General features: G+C 33.5%; 1 protein-coding gene across 4 annotated transcripts in view; it reads left to right on the top strand.

Annotated features, from left to right (window-relative positions):
* The window catches only part of Ice2 (interactor of little elongation complex ELL subunit 2), a 48,445-nt gene extending 35,370 nt beyond the window's left edge, over positions 1 to 13,075 (top strand). For all 4 annotated transcript variants that reach the window (XM_046461647.2, XM_046461649.2, XM_046461648.2 and 1 more), the window contains 4 exons: positions 2,776 to 2,860; positions 3,894 to 3,944; positions 7,594 to 7,852; positions 12,422 to 13,075. In XM_046461647.2, the coding sequence (XP_046317603.1) occupies positions 2,776 to 2,860; positions 3,894 to 3,944; positions 7,594 to 7,852; positions 12,422 to 12,550 (524 nt within the window). In that variant the 3' untranslated portion in view covers positions 12,551 to 13,075. The remainder of the gene's footprint in view (positions 1 to 2,775; positions 2,861 to 3,893; positions 3,945 to 7,593; positions 7,853 to 12,421) is intronic.
* Positions 13,076 to 17,203: the final 4,128 nt, after the last annotated feature.

Genomic DNA, 17,203 nt, shown 5'->3' with positions numbered 1-17,203 from the left:
TGCACTTAAAATTGATGGAAAATTTGTTTTGACAGAATACTTAAAGGTGGTAGAATAATCATAGTTTTTAGATTACTTATATAATATCATACATAATGATCATATATTATTAAAAATTGCTTGCATAGTTTTCACCAGTATGATCATTTGTATGGTCCTGCCCTGCAAACAAAGCAAGGACTACCTATGTATATATAGGCATACATGTATGAACGCATGCATACAAAGCCTTTATTTGTACTACATAAACAGTGCCTCCCAACTTTGACACATCTGAAAAACATTTGTACAACAAACTGTGATGTACAGAGATCTCAAGATTGCTTGTAAGTGAAGGGCATTGGCCAGAAAGCTTTTATCCTCCCAAACCCTGCTCAGCTGCCCCAAGGGCTAAGAAGATAAGTATCTCAGGCATATAGTTAATTCATTTTAAGCTCACAGGTCAGGAAGCTTCAAGGTTGATAGTTGTAATCTTAAGGAGGTAAACCTTCATAGTACTTAGGATGATTGTCTGTATAGTTTTTTGACAGACTGTATTTGATGTATATTATAATATGTACTTTTTTATTGAGTTTCCTTAAAAATATAAGAACTGTTAGTCTCTTCAAGGCTTATTTTGTAAGCATCTAAAAATGTAATATTGCCAGGTATAGTGGCACACATCTATAATCTCAACAACTCAGGAGTCTGAGGAAAGAGGATTGCAAGTTCGAGGCCAGCCTCAACAATTTAGGCTCTAAGCAACTTAGCTAGACCTGTCTGAAAATAAAAAATATAAAGGGTTAGGGATGTAGCTCAATGGTTAAGTGCCCTTGAGTTCAGTCCCCAGTACCAAAAAATAAAATAGCACTTAATATCCTTTTTCTATGTTATTAAACCATTAAAATGTACAAGTTTGTTATTAGAAATGTCACTATATAATTTTTTGCAAATATACACATATACTTATGAAAATGGACCAAAAGGACTAAGATGACAGTATGTTCGTGGACGACAATGCAATTAAGCCATCAACCACATTAAAACAATAATTGTTAAAGATAGGTATATTAATAACCATATGTCATAGGAAAATATTTGCAAAAAATTATATATTATGCAGGTTTTGGGCATAGTATTCTCTGTATGTTCATTTGGTTAATCCTTTTTTTCTCAAGTCTTTTATATACTCATTTTTTAATCAGCATATTCTACCAATCCCTTAAGATATGTTAAAATCTCCCTAAATTATGAATATTTATTTTTAATCTGTTATCTTAGTTTTTTACATTATATATTAGGCTATGCAACTAAATGCACATAAATTTAAAGTTACAAAAAAGAAATGTCACTGTATAATGACTGTTAGGAAAAAAGAGGTGAAACTCAAATTTTGTGTAACAAGGGTGTTAGAACAGATGGATTTGTTGTCTAGAAGGAAGGCATCTGTTAATAACGTTTCTAATTGAATTCTTTGAGCATAAAGCAACTGAAATTAAAGTGGGCTAGATATAAAAGTGAGATATCAAATTATATGTATTTTTTGTTGTTCCTATGATTGATATCAACATGCCTGGTAATTAGATAACCCAATATTAAGAGTTTAAAAAAATAAAAATCCAAAAACAGTATTATTTTAAAACAATATCACTTTTAGTCATGGTGAGTGTTTCTCTTATTCTCCTTAATAAAAACCATGACTTGATTGTATAACATTTGTCTCAGGGCTAAGTTTTGTTTCACTCTTCCTTGGTTTGGTATATCATAAGGCATCAGTGATGTGTCTCAACCTGTTTTGTTTAAAATATACACATGACTTTTTAAAATAGAAGTGTTATTTTGGACATGTACTGTTTTGCTTTTTGGAATTCTAGATTCATATCATGCTTATAAAAAAATAAAGACTTTGAGTCAGTCATAATCCTATGCACCTATAGGATTATAGGTGCATGCCTATAATCTTAGGTGCTCAGTATATTGAGGCAAGAGGATTGTAATTAGGGATTACCCTTAGTAAATTAGTGAGATCCTGTCCCAAAATAAAATTAAAGGGGCTGGGAATATACTCAGTGGTAGCATGTACAAGGCCCTGGGTTTAATCCCCACTAGTGCAAAGAAAAAAGACTAAACAGACTGCTTAAACCACAAGAAATCTCATGGTGTACTTTAAATAATTAGCCATATTTTTTATAATCTAATTTTCATCTTAAAAACCACATGTGTAAAGATACATAGAACATGCCCAGTCTATAAATTTTGATTTTTAAGTGCTTGTTTTAACAATAAGTATATATTTTCCTTGAAAAATTCAATAAAAATGCAACTTTAATGGAAATTAGAAATAGTAATATTAGAAGAGTTATTCTTTTTTTAACCTTTTTAAAATTTTTTTCAGTTATTAATGGACCTTTATTTAAGTAATTTATTTATATGTGGTGCTGAGAATTTAACCTAGTGACTCACACATGCTAGGCAAGGGCTCTACCACTGAGCCACAACCCCAGCCCTGAACAGTTATTCTTAAATTGTTGGCTTGGGGATTATTTTGTGTTTGTGGATATGTATAAACTTTTCTACATTCAGCAAAGATTTTTAAATGAATATGTATTTCTTTTATAATTTGATTTTTTTTTTGTAATTTTAAAATATAGCTTTGCCAAGACTTGATGAAATTCGTATTATAATTATTAAAATTTTGTAAAAATTTTCTTGAAGGAGAGTGGGTGACTTGTTGGATTTTTGTTTTTTAAATACCTTATTTGCTTTTTTTTTTTAAGTTTGATATTTTATTTTTAGGGCATATTGATGCATTTACTTCAAAGCTTTTCCTGCTAGAAGAAATTACCTCAGAAGAATTAAAAGAAAAACTTTCAGCACTCAAGTAAGAAAGTTCACTTTGTGACAGAATTGAGAAAAACTTATTAGTATGATAACTAGTTTTCCTTTACTTTTAAATATTAAGTTTGCCCATCCTACCAGGCGTTTTTATATACCAAAACTAAATGAATTTATTGTACTCAGAACTTTAAATGCCTAAATGCAAAGGAAAGTAACTTATAAATATTATCTCATTTGTATCTCACAACTTTCTATGAAAGGCTGGTGGTAGTGTCTTTGCCATTTTATATATGAGAACTAGGATTTATAGGTCCTTGCCTCCAGAGCACATTACTGAGCTAATGTCAGACAGTCTAGCTCTTAGTTGGTATGTTGAATTCACCACTTGAATGAGAAATTGTCTTAATTTATACTAATTGCGTAGTACTAGCTCTGAGGCTTGATGTTTTTTTTAAGAGTCCCAGATTCAAACTTGAACTCTCAGCTTACACTTAAATATATCCACTTTTGTTTCTAAGAATTGCTTTTCTGGGGCAGTAACTTTTCTTTACACATGTGAATAGAAAAACTTCTATACCCCACTCTCTGCCTGCCTCACTTCTCTCAATGAAAATGATTTTTTTTAAAAGAAATATTAAGTTAGGATCTAGAAGAGATACTAAAAAAAAAAAAAGAATAACATTTAATTTCCCTTTAGTTATCCCATTCACAATCAGTAGCTTCTCTGTCATTGCATATTTAAAGTACCCATCAAATATTTGAAAACTAATTTACACCATCTTTAAAAGCCATACTCTTCTGTATTTTTAAAAGTATGTGATTTCAACATACAACAGTGATCTTTTTATAACTGCTTAACACAAGGCCAATACTTTGATTATAAAAGAAAATCAAGAAATGACAAAAATAAAAGTTTATCATTTCTTCATTCAAATGTTTAAAAGTTTAGCATTCTGTTTTATATTGTCACATCTGTTTTCCTATGTTATTGAGGGCATTTCTTTTCCTGAGAAGCTACAATTATTAATAATTAAGTGTTTTGGCTTAATTTTACATAAATTTCTTCTGTTTAATAGGGTTTCAAGTTTATTTAACATTCTCCAACACATCCTAAAGAAATTAAGTAGGTAAGTATTTTTTGGACACTTTGCGCGATTTGTCTGATTTTCTTAGGCGAATATTCTTAGAAACTTTGAAAATGTTATTAACAATCAATGAGAAAAGACTAGAAGTACAAGAATTATTTTGTTGAAGTTGAAATTGTAAAAAATACAAATAAAAAGATAATGTGATAGTATCTGCTTTAATGAACTTGCTAATATATTTTCTAAAAGGCCATTGTATTGGTTTCCTATTGTCCATATAACAAATTGCCCCTATTACAAGTAGCTTAAAGTAATATGAATTTATAGTTCTCTTTATAGTCCTGAAGACCAGAAATCCAGAATCAGTTTCACTGGCTAAGGTCAAGGTGTCAGCAGGGCTGCTTTCTCCTGGAGCTTTTTTTTTTTTCTTTTCTTTTCTTTTGATACAGTATCTTGCCAAATTACCCAGGCTGACCTTGAACTTGTGATCCTCCTGTCTCAACTTCCGAAGTTGCTGAAATAACAGGTGTACATTGCCAAGCCTTCCTTCTCTCTTTCAGTTTCTAGTACTCAGCTGTATTCTTTGACTTGCAGCCCTTTCTTCCATCTTCAGATTTCATCACTCAGATGTCTGCATCCAGATGACACTGCATTGTCCCTACTGTAATAGTATTTTCCTCTGCCTGCTTGCTGTAAGGACCCTGTAATTACATTGGCCCTACTCAAGTAATCCAGGATCATCTCCTCATCTCAGAATCCTTAATTTAAACACTTTTGCAGAGCCATTAAAGTTAATGTATTCACAGGTCTGGAGACAGGATACAGACATCATGGGAGACCGTTATGCAGACTAACAGTTTTTGTTCAGGACAAAGAAGCCACAGAGAACTGGTAACCAAAGTTTTTAAGTCTGTGGCAAATTTAAGAATATGAATTCTCCAAATGATCATTTGTCCAACTTATATGAATTTTTACTTTCTGTCATGAAAAGAGAAATAGACAACAATTCAGTAGTCTGAACTCAAAGTCAAAATTTCCAAGTTCAAGTTCTAACTCTCCACTTAAATTATACAACCAGATGTGAATTTCCTTATTTGTAAAATAATGGTGTCGGGTACAGTAAGTACCTGAGTACTTTTTAGTTCTAAGGAGGTACAGTACTTATATATGAAACTTGCCAGATGCTTTTGAATTTTTATTGTCAATCTTATTTCATTTGTTACTAATTTTCTTATTTATTTATTTATGGTGCTGGGGAGTGAAAACCTCACACATGCTAGGCAAGCACTCTACAATTGAGCTATATTCGCCAGTCCTTATATTAGTTTTCTATCATAGCTGTAAAATATCAGTTTTGTAAAACAACACAAATTTATTATTTTGCAGTTCTGTAGATCTTGAGATCTAACTGGTCATACTGGGTTAAAATCATAGTATTCGCTTGTCTGAATTTGTTTCTCAGTAGGATTTCCCTGTGAGTCTTTTCAGCCTCCTTCCACGTTTAAAGGCTCTTGTGATTACACTGGGCCCACTTGGATAATCCAGGAAAATATGACCATTTTAAAATTAGCTGATTAGGGGCTGGGGATGTGGCTCAAGCGGTAGCGCGCTCGCCTGCCATGCGTGCGGCCCGGGTTCGATCCTCAGCACCACATACAAACAAAGATGTTGTGTCTGCCGAGAACTGAAAAATAAATATTAAAAAAAAAATCTCTCTCTCTCTCTCTCTCTCTCTCTCTCTCTCTCTGTCCTCTTTCTAAAAAAAAAAAAAAAAAAAAAAAAAAAAAAAAAAAAAAATTAGCTGATTAGTCACCATAGTTCTATCTGCTACCTTTCCCCTTTGCCATGTAAGATAACCAGGGTGTGGGGAAAAAAAAAAAAAAAAACATTTTTAGGAGGCCACTATTCTGCCTACCAGAGTTGTATGTCTTTATATTTTTTCATGTGCATTGCATTCGTATGGCATGTGTATGATACTTGTCCTTGGAGTGTCTCATTCTCCATAAATTAAATACATTGCTCTGGAGCAGGGTAGGATGGCACAGCTTGGGAGGTTGAGGCAGGAGGATCACTTGAGCCTAGGAGTTCAAAACCAACCTGGGCAACATAGCAAAACCCATCTCAAAAAATATGTATACATTTTTCTATAAACCAAAGTTTTCTTCATTTTTAGTGATTTTAGTGATTTTCATTAGTAAAACCTCAATCTTTGAAATGTTATTTATTCCTGCTTCTTTATCAATTATTATTTCCTTATATTAAAGTGATCAAGAGAAAAAAGTTTCTAAAGGATAAGAATAATTTTGGGGACCTCCTTCATCAACATCTATTACTTTTAATTTAAAAAGTTAATTAAAATGGCTGAGTGTGGTGATATGTGCCTGTAATCCCAGAGACTAGGGAGACTGAGGCAGGAGGATCCCAAGTTGAAGGCCAACCTCAGCAACTTAGCAAAGTTCTAAGCAACTTATCAAGACCCTGTCTCAAAATGCAAAAGGACTGGGGATGGAACTCGAGGGTTAAGTACCCCTGGGTAAAATCCCCTGCACCAAAAAAATGTTAATGAAAATGTAACTTAAAGATTTGTAGGAGATCTGTATAACTGAAGTATGATTAATCTCTTTTTTTTATTAATGTGAGAAAGAACTGTTCCCCTTTGATCCAGAAAATGTGTAATCCCAAGAGAGCACAGTGTATTAATCATCCTAATAGCTCTTTATGGTTATACATTGAATCCCTTAAAGCTTTCTAAGAAAAAAAAGAAAAATGTGGATTGGATGTTTGACATGACTGATTATTGTGATAGTAGAGGATCATGATTAAGGGTATAGCCTGTGGAATTTGACCGCCTGAGTTTATATATAAACCCTACTATACTCACAACTTCGGGCAAATTGCTTCACATCTCTAATTTGTTTATTTATCACCGATGTGGAGTTAATAATTAATATTATGCCTTGAGGATTTGTTGCAGAGGATTTAATGAAAAAATGGATATGAAGCAGTATAACATTTGTTGGCTCATGATAAAAATTCAATATCTGTTGGCTGCTATTGCTACTATTATCTCATAATAATACTTCATATTATATCTTGGTTGTTCCATCAATAGTTTCTGCCACTTTATTTTAAAGTACTGGATGTCATAAACATGTAACATTAACTTTCTCTCATGTCTTTTGTCACTTTTATAATTTAAAATAATTTTTATTATAATAAGATCATTTAACATGAGCTCTGCCTTCTTAAAATTTAAGTGTACATTTCAGTATTAACATTAACCTGTGTCTACTTCTATCAATTACTATCTGTTAATCATCTACTTCTACCTATTAACTTCTATTACTAGAAATAAAAATTAGGATGTTGAATGATGAAAATGTTGAGAGACAGATGTTTTCAGGAAGCATCTGTTCTCCATAGATTAGAAAAATAGGCAGATTGTTTTTCTATTAGATGATTGAAATTTTGCATATTGCCTAATACATAATAAAAAGAAAATGATCAGATATTCTGAACTTTGTACTAAAGTTCCAAAGTTCCAAAATAATTTAGTTGCCTAAAAGGCATGAAAAGACTTTAAATCTGAAGTCTACTTTTATTGGTCTATTTTATATTTTAGAGGTTGTGGTTCTATGCCTATAATTGTTTTCAGTTTTATTAATAGATTGATCTTCAATGGTGTACTTAGCTTGCAGGAGGGTTCCTACTTGTTGTCTCATGCAGCAGAAGATTCTTCACTCCTGATCTACAAGACCTCTGACGGAAAAGTTACTAGAACAGCATACAATTTGCATAAAACACATTGTGACCCTCCTGGTGTACCTTCTAGTCTCTCAGTTCCTTGGGTCCCATTAGATCCCAGTCTCCTATTACCATATCATATTCATCATGGACGGATACCTTGTACTTTTCCACCCAAATCACTGGGTCCTGCAACACAGCAAAAGGTAAAGTCTTTTTGAAATCAAATGTTCTATTAGATTGTTTATTATTAATTTGTTTCATTCACTGTACTTCAACCTGAGGTCCACATTTCCAAGTTAATTACAACTACTATTCTACAACCAATATCCATAAGAAGGGTAGATAAAGTTGTATGCTCTACCATGTCCAGTCTTTGTCAATGGAACTTTCTATTTTTATAAGGTTTATAAACCAACAAAAGAAAATTCTAGCTTGCTTCATGGGTGCATGGGTAAGGCAGCCGCATAGTTAAATCTTTATGTTCCTATAAAATAAAAAGTTATATTTGCAATTTTTATTTATGCCCACTCTATTCAATTTTATTAAATATTTGAGACAATTTGCAAAAGAATACATACAATAAAATTATGATATAATTAAAATTGATTGCTAGGATATGGAAAAATTAAAATGTAGTAGTTAATGGAGTGCTTTGTTATAAATATAGCTGCAGTATTAATGACTATATTATGTTCTGCTACGTATGTATAACTCAATATTTATTAAATTACACTTTAATGTTGCTCTCTTTATTAAATTCCTCCTAGAAATCTCACTTGTATAATAATTTATTTATCTAAAACCTACAAAGCTGTGGCTAGAAATAGTTTCCACCATGTCACTTGTTCTCTGTATATAATTTAAGAAATTTCAATTTAAGTTTAGTTGTAGGAAAAATTTTACTATCTGAATGTTCAGGAGACAAAACCTAGTGTGTTTTCCTTTCTGCTGCCAAAAAAAAAAAAAATCTTTGAATCAAAATTACTGAATTTTATAATCTTTTCAATGTTATTACCCTCAGAGAATTTATCACTTGTGTACCCTTTGAATGTTCTATTCTTTTTTCCCTTCTATATTACAGTAAATTAATCTGTAAATGTCCTTTAGTCCTTTTGAGAAATAGCTAGAATGCAAATATTGAGGACTTTTTTTTAAAACAATTTACAGTGAATAGGGTTGTTTATGTTTTTCAGTTCTTTACCTTAATGTTAGAGTTTGGAAGGATTTGTTTGTTTATTATTTATTTATTTCTGCTGGGGATTGAACCCAGGGCCTTCTGCATGCTAAGCAGCTATTGAACACCGAACTCCTTGTACATTCTTAGTTAACATTGGCCAAGAAAATATAAATATGGTTAACCAGTTGAGATCAGTGAAAGAATGGAGAGGGCTGGGGATGTGGCTCAAGCGATAGCGCGCTCGCCTGGCACGCGTGCGGCCCGGGTTCGATTCTCAGCACCACATACAAACAAAGATGTTGTGTCTGCCGAAAACTAAAAAATAAATATTAAAAAATTCTGTCTCTCTCTCTCTCTCTCTTAAAAAAAAAAAAAAGAATGGAGAAAGTTAACTGTTAGCATCTTAAGTTATTTTATCTACAGTTTTGGTTGACTATCCCTAGTTTACATACAATATAAATGGTGGTTTTTATAACCTCTTAAGGAAATAATAATTGAAAACCATTTTTGAAGATCTGTATTCTTTCTAGAAGAATGATTTTCTTTAATTTAGAAACACTGATTATAGTTTCTGAACCATAACATATAATTCTGTGCAGGGGTTGCTTATTCTTCTAAAGTGAAAATTAATGGTTTAATGTCTTGACTTCAAACAACTATAAATAGAAGGATAAATTTATTTGTCCAAGGTGTTTTTAAAAAAGAACTGAGTAATATTTTTATTCTTCCCTTATTGATACAGATTAACACTAGAATAATGTTGAGTACCTTATGTTTTTGAAATACTATCATGATTTACTTTTTTAAAAATGTGGTCCAAAAATGTGCTTTTGATTCTTTAGTATTTGTTCTTTTTAGTTGTACATGACAGTAGAGTGTATTTTGACATATCATACATACGTGGAATATAAATTCCTATTTTTGTGGTTGTATATGATGTGGAGTTACAATGGTTGTGTATTCATATATAACCATAGGAAAGTTAGGTATGGTTCATTCTACTGTCTTTTCTGTTCCCATCAAAATGTGATTTTGTATAACAAATAATAATAATAATAATTTATTTGGAAAAGGAAAAATTCTATATGTTCAGGGTTTGATTGTGTAAATATATATTTTAACAATTAATTACATGTATATCACTGAGCACAGCGACATATTTATTTGTATTTTTAAGATACTTCATGTATTCAATTTAGGAACAAATATTTAGTGAGTTTAACCAGGACCAGGCTCTTACACAGACCAACACTAGGTACTATAGACAATGAGATAACCAAACTTAGTTTGAGATTTTGTGTGTGTGTGTGTGTGTGTGTAAGTCAATAGAACATTTTGGATATAATTATGATATAACAATCTAGCCCTACATTTAGTGGGGATTACCCCCACCTTCCTGCTTTGCTCCTAAGCAGACCATGGAAATAAGACTTTCTACTTTTTTTCTTTCCCTTCAGCTAAGCACCAATAGGGATTTTTTTAGCCTTAGCAGAAATGGGGAAAAATCACAACTTTAAGGAAACTGGGGAAGAAAAAACCTGTATGAAACATAAATCATCTGCATATCCTCTCCATGTACAGACTCATATAACAAATGTTTTTGCCCCAATGTGATTCCTTAGACCCTAATCTACTTGAACATAGAACTCACATCTGTATAGTGCCTTAAGGCACTAACCCTGAAGAGACCCCAGTAGACCCTGTGTCTGCCTCCCTGCTGCATCCAGCAGAGGATATATGGAGGAGTTCGTTTTATTTCCTGTGCTACTTCTGACTTTTGCAGTCTTTTTGCAGCAGCTTCTTACTTCATACCCTTTTCTCCTACAATTTTTATAATGAGCATTTATTTTACACACACATACCATCTTACAATGGAAGTCTTCAATGCTGACTTTCCTCAAAGATATAGTAGATACAATTAGTATAGTCAGTATATCTTTAAAAGAAATACCAGCTATGTAGAGAGTGATATAGATATCTAAAAATCATAGCACTTTCTAGTAGAAATGTTATAAATGTTCATCAACCTCAGAGAGTCTGGCAGATTCAAAGCCTTAAGTTTGTCCTTTCTAATCATGTCATTTTAAACCTAAATAAATAAATAAATAAAATTTAAAGGAAAAAAAGTCCCTTTAAGAGGCAGTAAATAATAGGTAAGGGACACTGGAGTCTGATCCTTTCTCAGTGAACCAGTAACCAGCACTGCTTCTGTTGGGTTTGGAATATGAGAGAGTGCTTGGAGTTCCAGTATCACCGTTAGTGTGCCCAAGTATGGGATTCACTAGATAAGATGTGATGAAACAAAGTGTGAGTGGTGGCTGGGGAAGATACAGGCAGATATGGGCAGATTCTGTGGAAATTATTTCAGGTTACACAGCTTTCATCCTTCTCTGTGAGGGCTGGCTTTCCCCTTTACATATTTTAAAAACTTTCTGCCCTCCCTCCTAGTAGCCAAGAAAGTGGCAGTATTTCCAGATCTTATTCTTAAACAGGACTATGATTAGCAAAGGATTGGGTCCAAAGAATGACCTTCCTCCCTTACACAGTGAGTTAGAAAAGGAGAGTGAGGAGAATAGTACACATGAAGGTGCAAGTAGCACCATGGGTGTCCCCCAAGCGTCCTTCTTTCCCTTTGCCCATCCTCTGTATTCCTTTTTTTGTTTTGTTTTTTTCTTCTATGTTTATTGTTTTTTCTTTCTTCCCTCTTGGGCTTTTTTTTTTTTTTTTTTTGTACCAGGGATTGAACCCAGGAGCAATTCACCACTGATCCATACCCCCAGCCCTTTTTATATTTTATTTTGAGACAGGGTCTTCTTAAGTTGCTTAAGGCCTCACTAAGTTGCTGAGGCTGGCTTTGAACTTGTGATCTTCCTGCCTTAGCCTCCAGAGTCACTGGAATTACAGGTGTGTGCCACTGTGCCCAACAACTTTTCTTTGTCTCTCCCTTTCTTTTCTTTGTCTCTCCCTTTCTTCCTTATCTTACTGTCTGTCCTTTTTTTCCATGTAATTTCTTCTCCTTCTTCAGCACCTCTGATTTGCTTATATTTTCTTTATTTTGCCTTCATATTTCTTATTTCTTTTTTTCTCATTTCTTTTTTCCTTTCCTTAAGCAGAATTAGTGCAAATATATTATTCAAAAGCCCTGTCATTCCCTTTTATTCTAATTGAACATTTCAGCCCCTTCCAAATTTAACATAGTAGCTTTTTTTTTTTTAAGAGAGAGAGAGAAAACATTTTAATATTTATTTTTAGTTTTCGGTGGACACAACATCTTTATTTTATTTTTATGTGGTGCTGAGGATCGAACCCAGCGCCCCACGCATGCCAGGCGAGCACGCTACCTCTTGAGCCACATCCCCAGCCCCAAACATAGTAGCTTTTCCATTCACTTATCTATCTTGATCTGAAAAAATTATACTACTTAAAACTATATCAGATTAAAACTTGTTTAGTAACAGTTAACCATGTGACTGGTGACCAAAAATTTAGAAGATTATATCCATGATGATTAGTACATATAGAAATAATACAGTTTACTATACGTAGGTATGTTGTAAATATATTAAGCTATTTTGTTCTTTGCTTTATCTCTTAGGTTGGTGGAACCAGAATGCCTACACGCAGCCGAAGGACTCCAGTTTCCATGGAAACCAAAAGCAGTTGCTTGTCTGCTCAGCAAGTTGAAAATGAAGGAGTAGCTCCAAATAAAAGAAAAATAACTTAAGGACTGTACTATGGAAAATAAAAATTCAGAAGAACCACTTATGTTTAGTTTTTAAAAATTTGGGGAGAACATGATCAAAAGATCAGTAGGCAAAGGAATGTTTTTCTTTTAGCATTCTTAAGAATTTTTAGAGTGCCTTGAAAAAATGCTAGCTATGAGAAATGAGTGTTTCTACTAAAATGGAATGTTTCACTCTTTACCCTTGAAGTTGGAGAGAACCTAGGTGCGGTTTCAGATTACCATGGCAGGGAAATGAAGAAAATATTTTTATATTATACCATTTTCTAAAAATTGTAAACAGGGAAATAACTTTTTTTTTTTTTTTTTTTAGGAATAACATTTATCGTTATGTATTGTTTAATTTGAGTTATATTGCTGGTCTTTGAGACTAGCTCAAAAGGTTAAATATTACCACTGTCAGAAATTATTATGAGCATTGTAAACCTTGTTTCTGATCCATTTTGACACTTTTTGTACTGCTATAAAATGATAAATCATTGAAGGTTAATAAAGGTTAAAAACTTTTTGAAATTTCATTGCAGACACTAAAGGTAAAGAGAAAAACTTTCTGCCTCTGAAAAGTCACAAGTTAATGTTTTCATGTTGGGCAACCATCAGTTTGTTAAAAGAAAACTTGTTGTATAACAGGTTTGGTGATGAATGCCCCTGCTTCTTGGCACAAATTCCAGATGATTGTTGAAATATGCTACTGGAAGTAGAGATGAGGGTATTTTCCAGGAAAAAAAAATTTCTGTTGTTTAAAAGTGACAGGGTTAAATGGGATGTAGAGAGCATAAGCTAATTTTTTCCTCATTTATTCTAAGTAATTTAAATTTTATAGGACCATACATTAATTTAAAACCTGGCATAATTTGCTGATGTTATTATAACCACTTTGAATTTAAGAAGGAGCAGAGTTGTTTAATTTTGTAACCCTGTTCTTTAATGTACAATTAAAGTATCAGAAATATGTGTCATTTATAAAATATAAGTTTTGTAATTCAAGACAATATTTGCCTTGTATTTATTATTTATGAGTTCTACACTAATATAAGAAATTTGACCTAAATATCTTCTCACATATTATAAATAAGAGTTGAAATTTTTTTCTTCAACTATGAAGTTTTGTTTTGAATTTATTTTTTCTTGGTTGTAAGGCATTTTTATTAGTACAAATTGTTTTGTGTATTTTAATTTATTTTTTATACTTTTATTTATTTCCATGTGATGCTGAGGATCAAACCCAGGGCCTCTCATGTACTAGGCAAGCACTCTACTTCTGATCCACAACCCCCAGCCCGTTTTGTATATTTTAATATATCATTTCCTCATCCTGCCATTATCTTTTATAAAACACTTAGCCCCCCACCTTTTTAAAACTTTATTACATATTCCAGAAATGTTTTAGTTATGCCTCATTTGTCAGCAAGCCAAAGGAAAGGGAGGGATTCCATTGGAATTAGGTCTTTTGAAAAATCTGGACAATGATTGCTTTAGATCTCTGAGTGCCAGAAAGACTTGGCTTTTGCCATTTTTAACTTGAGTTTTTTGTTTGTTTGTTTGTTTGTTTTCCTTCTCGCTTTGGTACTGAGGATTAAACTTAGGGGTACTTTACCACATAGCTACATCCCCAGTCCTTCCTTCCTTTTTTTTTTTTTTTTTTAAGTTTTAGTTGGACACAATATCGTTATTTTATTTATTCACCTTTATGTGGTGCTGAGGATCAAACCCAGTGCCTCACGCATGCTAGGCGAGTGCTCTACCACTGAGCCACAACACCAGCATCCCAGTCCTTTCTTTATTTTTTACTTTGAGACAGGGTCTTGCTAAGTTGCTGAGACTGACTTCAAATTTGCAATCCTGCCACAGCCTCCTAAATCACTGGGATTATAGGCTTCTTAGCTCAATTTATTTAGTAGAATATGTGTCTTGCAAGTGATTACTTTTAAATTATGTAAGCTGTATATTTGGATAATCCTAATATATAAAGCTAGTTTTTCACTTTCCTTAATGTAACTTCTTAAACATATATTTTATCATGATTTATATCCTTTTTCTTACATTTTAACATGGAGACTTTATAAACAAGGAGATGACATTGACAATATTAGCAAAGATGTTAAAAAAGTCAACCAGGCTCAGTGGCACAATTCTGTAATCCCAGCAGCTTGAGAGGTTGAGGCAAGAGGATGGCAAGTGCAAAGCCAGCCTCTGCCATTCAGTGAGGCCCTATCTCAAAGTATAAAAAGGGCTGGGGTGTTGCTCTGTGATTAAGTATCCCTGAGTTCAATCCCCGGTACAAGGAAAAAAAAAGACATGAGGATGTGATGAGCCTGGGCCACTTATAACTCTAGTGGGAAGCATTTAATTTATACAAATGTCTTAGAAAACAAGGTAATTCAATGAGTGTTTGCAGCTATGTGCCATACCATAATAACTATTATTATTGTTATTTTGGTGCATCTGGGGATTGAGCTAAACCCACAGAACTTTTTTATGTTTGAGATGGTCTCAATAAGTTGCCAAGGCTGGCCTTGAACTTGTGATCCTTTTGCTTCAATCTCCTGAGTGGCTGGAATTACAAGCGGGGACCACCCCACCTGGCCCTTCTTCAACACACAGTAATCTCTGAAAGGATGGAGCACATTTGTTTTGTTGATTATTAAGTAACAGATACCTAATATTATTGCCTGTCATGTAGTCACTCAATAAGTTAACAAGTTGGAGTCTTCAATGAATGAATACACACACCAAGGATAGTTTTTTTTTCCCTCTGAAGCTCACATTTTAGTGGAGAGCACATTACTTATCTATGTGATAAGGGCTCTGATGAAGTAAGTAAGAAAGTCAGGCCTGGGGCTATAGCTCAATTGGTAGAGTGCTTGCCTTGCATGCACAAGGCACTGGGTTCTATCTCCAGCACCATCAAAAAAAGAAAGGAAAAAAAAAAGTCACCTAACCAGGTTCTGATAAATAAGGAAGATTTTATGAGATAAAACTTAAGCTGAGGTTTAAAAAAAAAAAAAAGAGTGGGAGTTATAAAGGAAGAATGAAATATTTTCCACAAAGAATGCAGGTTATGCAAAGGTGAAAACTGGCCAGATTGTAGGCTATGGATGTGGGAGGTGAAAAAGAAAATGATAGGAAAGGGACAGATATGCTATGCAAGACATTTGTATTTTTTCCTATGCATTGTGAAAACTAGTAGTAAAGTTTAATAAATAACAGTATGTGTTAAAATGAAACTGAAAAACACTAAAATAGAAGTTAGGATGCTGTGTTACAGTAATTGAAAACAGCCAGAATTAAAGCAGTAAAAGTGGGATGAGCTTGAACAATATATAAGATAAAAAATGACAACTTGTTGATATGGTGGGTAGGATTAGTGGAGTATGGCTTCTAGGTTTCTCATGTAGAAAGCTAGGTAAATAATGGTGTTGTTCATTGTGAAAATAGGAGAAATGTGGTTAGAATGGGAAGAAAGTTCAGTTAAAATATCCATTTCTTTTAATCATTTCTTCCCCTTGGATTTTTGGTTTGGATGTTATTTTGGTTATATGTAACCTATTTTGTGAGTAATAAGTTAACCAAAACTTAGTTACTTGATATAACAAGAATTGGTTTTCTTTGTTTTGCAAGTTAGGAGTCCAGGTGCAACTTAGCTGGGTGCCTCTGGCTCAAATCCTCTCGTGAGTTGCAGTCAAGCTGTTGACTGGGGCTTAGTCAGGTGAAGACTCAAGTGGACTTGGAACATGCATATACTTCCAAGAAGGTTCATGTATGTGGGGTAGGTGGAAGGCCTTGGTTTCTCGTTGGTGGCTGGCTGCAGTGTACATGTACCTCTTCATACATCTGCTTGAGTGATAGCTGGCTTATCCCAGAGTGAGCTGTACCATGGAAAGACTAAGGAGGAAGCCACAGGGTCTTTTATCATCTTGTCTTGGAGGTCAAACACTGTCCCTTGTGCCATATTTTCCTTTTTATAAATAAGTCACTAAGTCCAGTTTTGAACTCCATCTCTTAAAGAGAAGACTTTGAAAATAATTCCTGAACATCTTTTTAAACCACCATATGTGCCATGAAAACTTCAGGGAGATAGAAGAAGAATTAGGCTTAGGGTGGAAAGAAAAGAACACTTTTTAAAGGTGAGTTTACTTGCAACATGTTACATTTGATGTAGAAATAGGTGATATGTTATAGGTAGTTGGTAAGCTAAGTCTTGAACTCAAGCAAGAAGCCTCATCAGTACAGATTCAGGAGTCACTGGTGTATCTGTGATTATTGAAATCATAACAAAGTGTAAGATGACCCAGCAGAAACAGGTGGAATGAGGAAAGGGCTGTGGATGGAACCATAGGGGAAACCATACAAGTTCATTGAAAGGAGAAGTTTCATTGATGTGGCTAATGAGAAGTCAGACTTATAAACTTGAAAGAATAAGAATGCAAGGTGAAAACAATGGACTCCTTCACTGCCAACTGATCCGCAAAACTTGGGAATGGTTTTTGTGATTTAGATTTTTGTCAACTGCAGGGAGTTAACCAGTTCATTTTTAATTCTTCTGTATTCTGAGTTTGGACACCATGAACATTTTGAAAATATAAGAAACAGTAAGCTTGAGTAAAGATAGGAGAGAGCTAATTTTTTTATAAT

Source organism: Marmota monax, unplaced genomic scaffold (genome assembly GCF_021218885.2).
Source record: "Marmota monax isolate L192 unplaced genomic scaffold, Marmota_monax_Labrador192_F-V1.1 WCK01_AAM20220418_F8-fsc00001, whole genome shotgun sequence".
NCBI classification, from domain to species: Eukaryota; Metazoa; Chordata; class Mammalia; order Rodentia; family Sciuridae; genus Marmota; species Marmota monax.
Note: the sequence above shows the minus strand (reverse complement) of the source record. Positions and strands in the feature narration are given on the sequence as shown.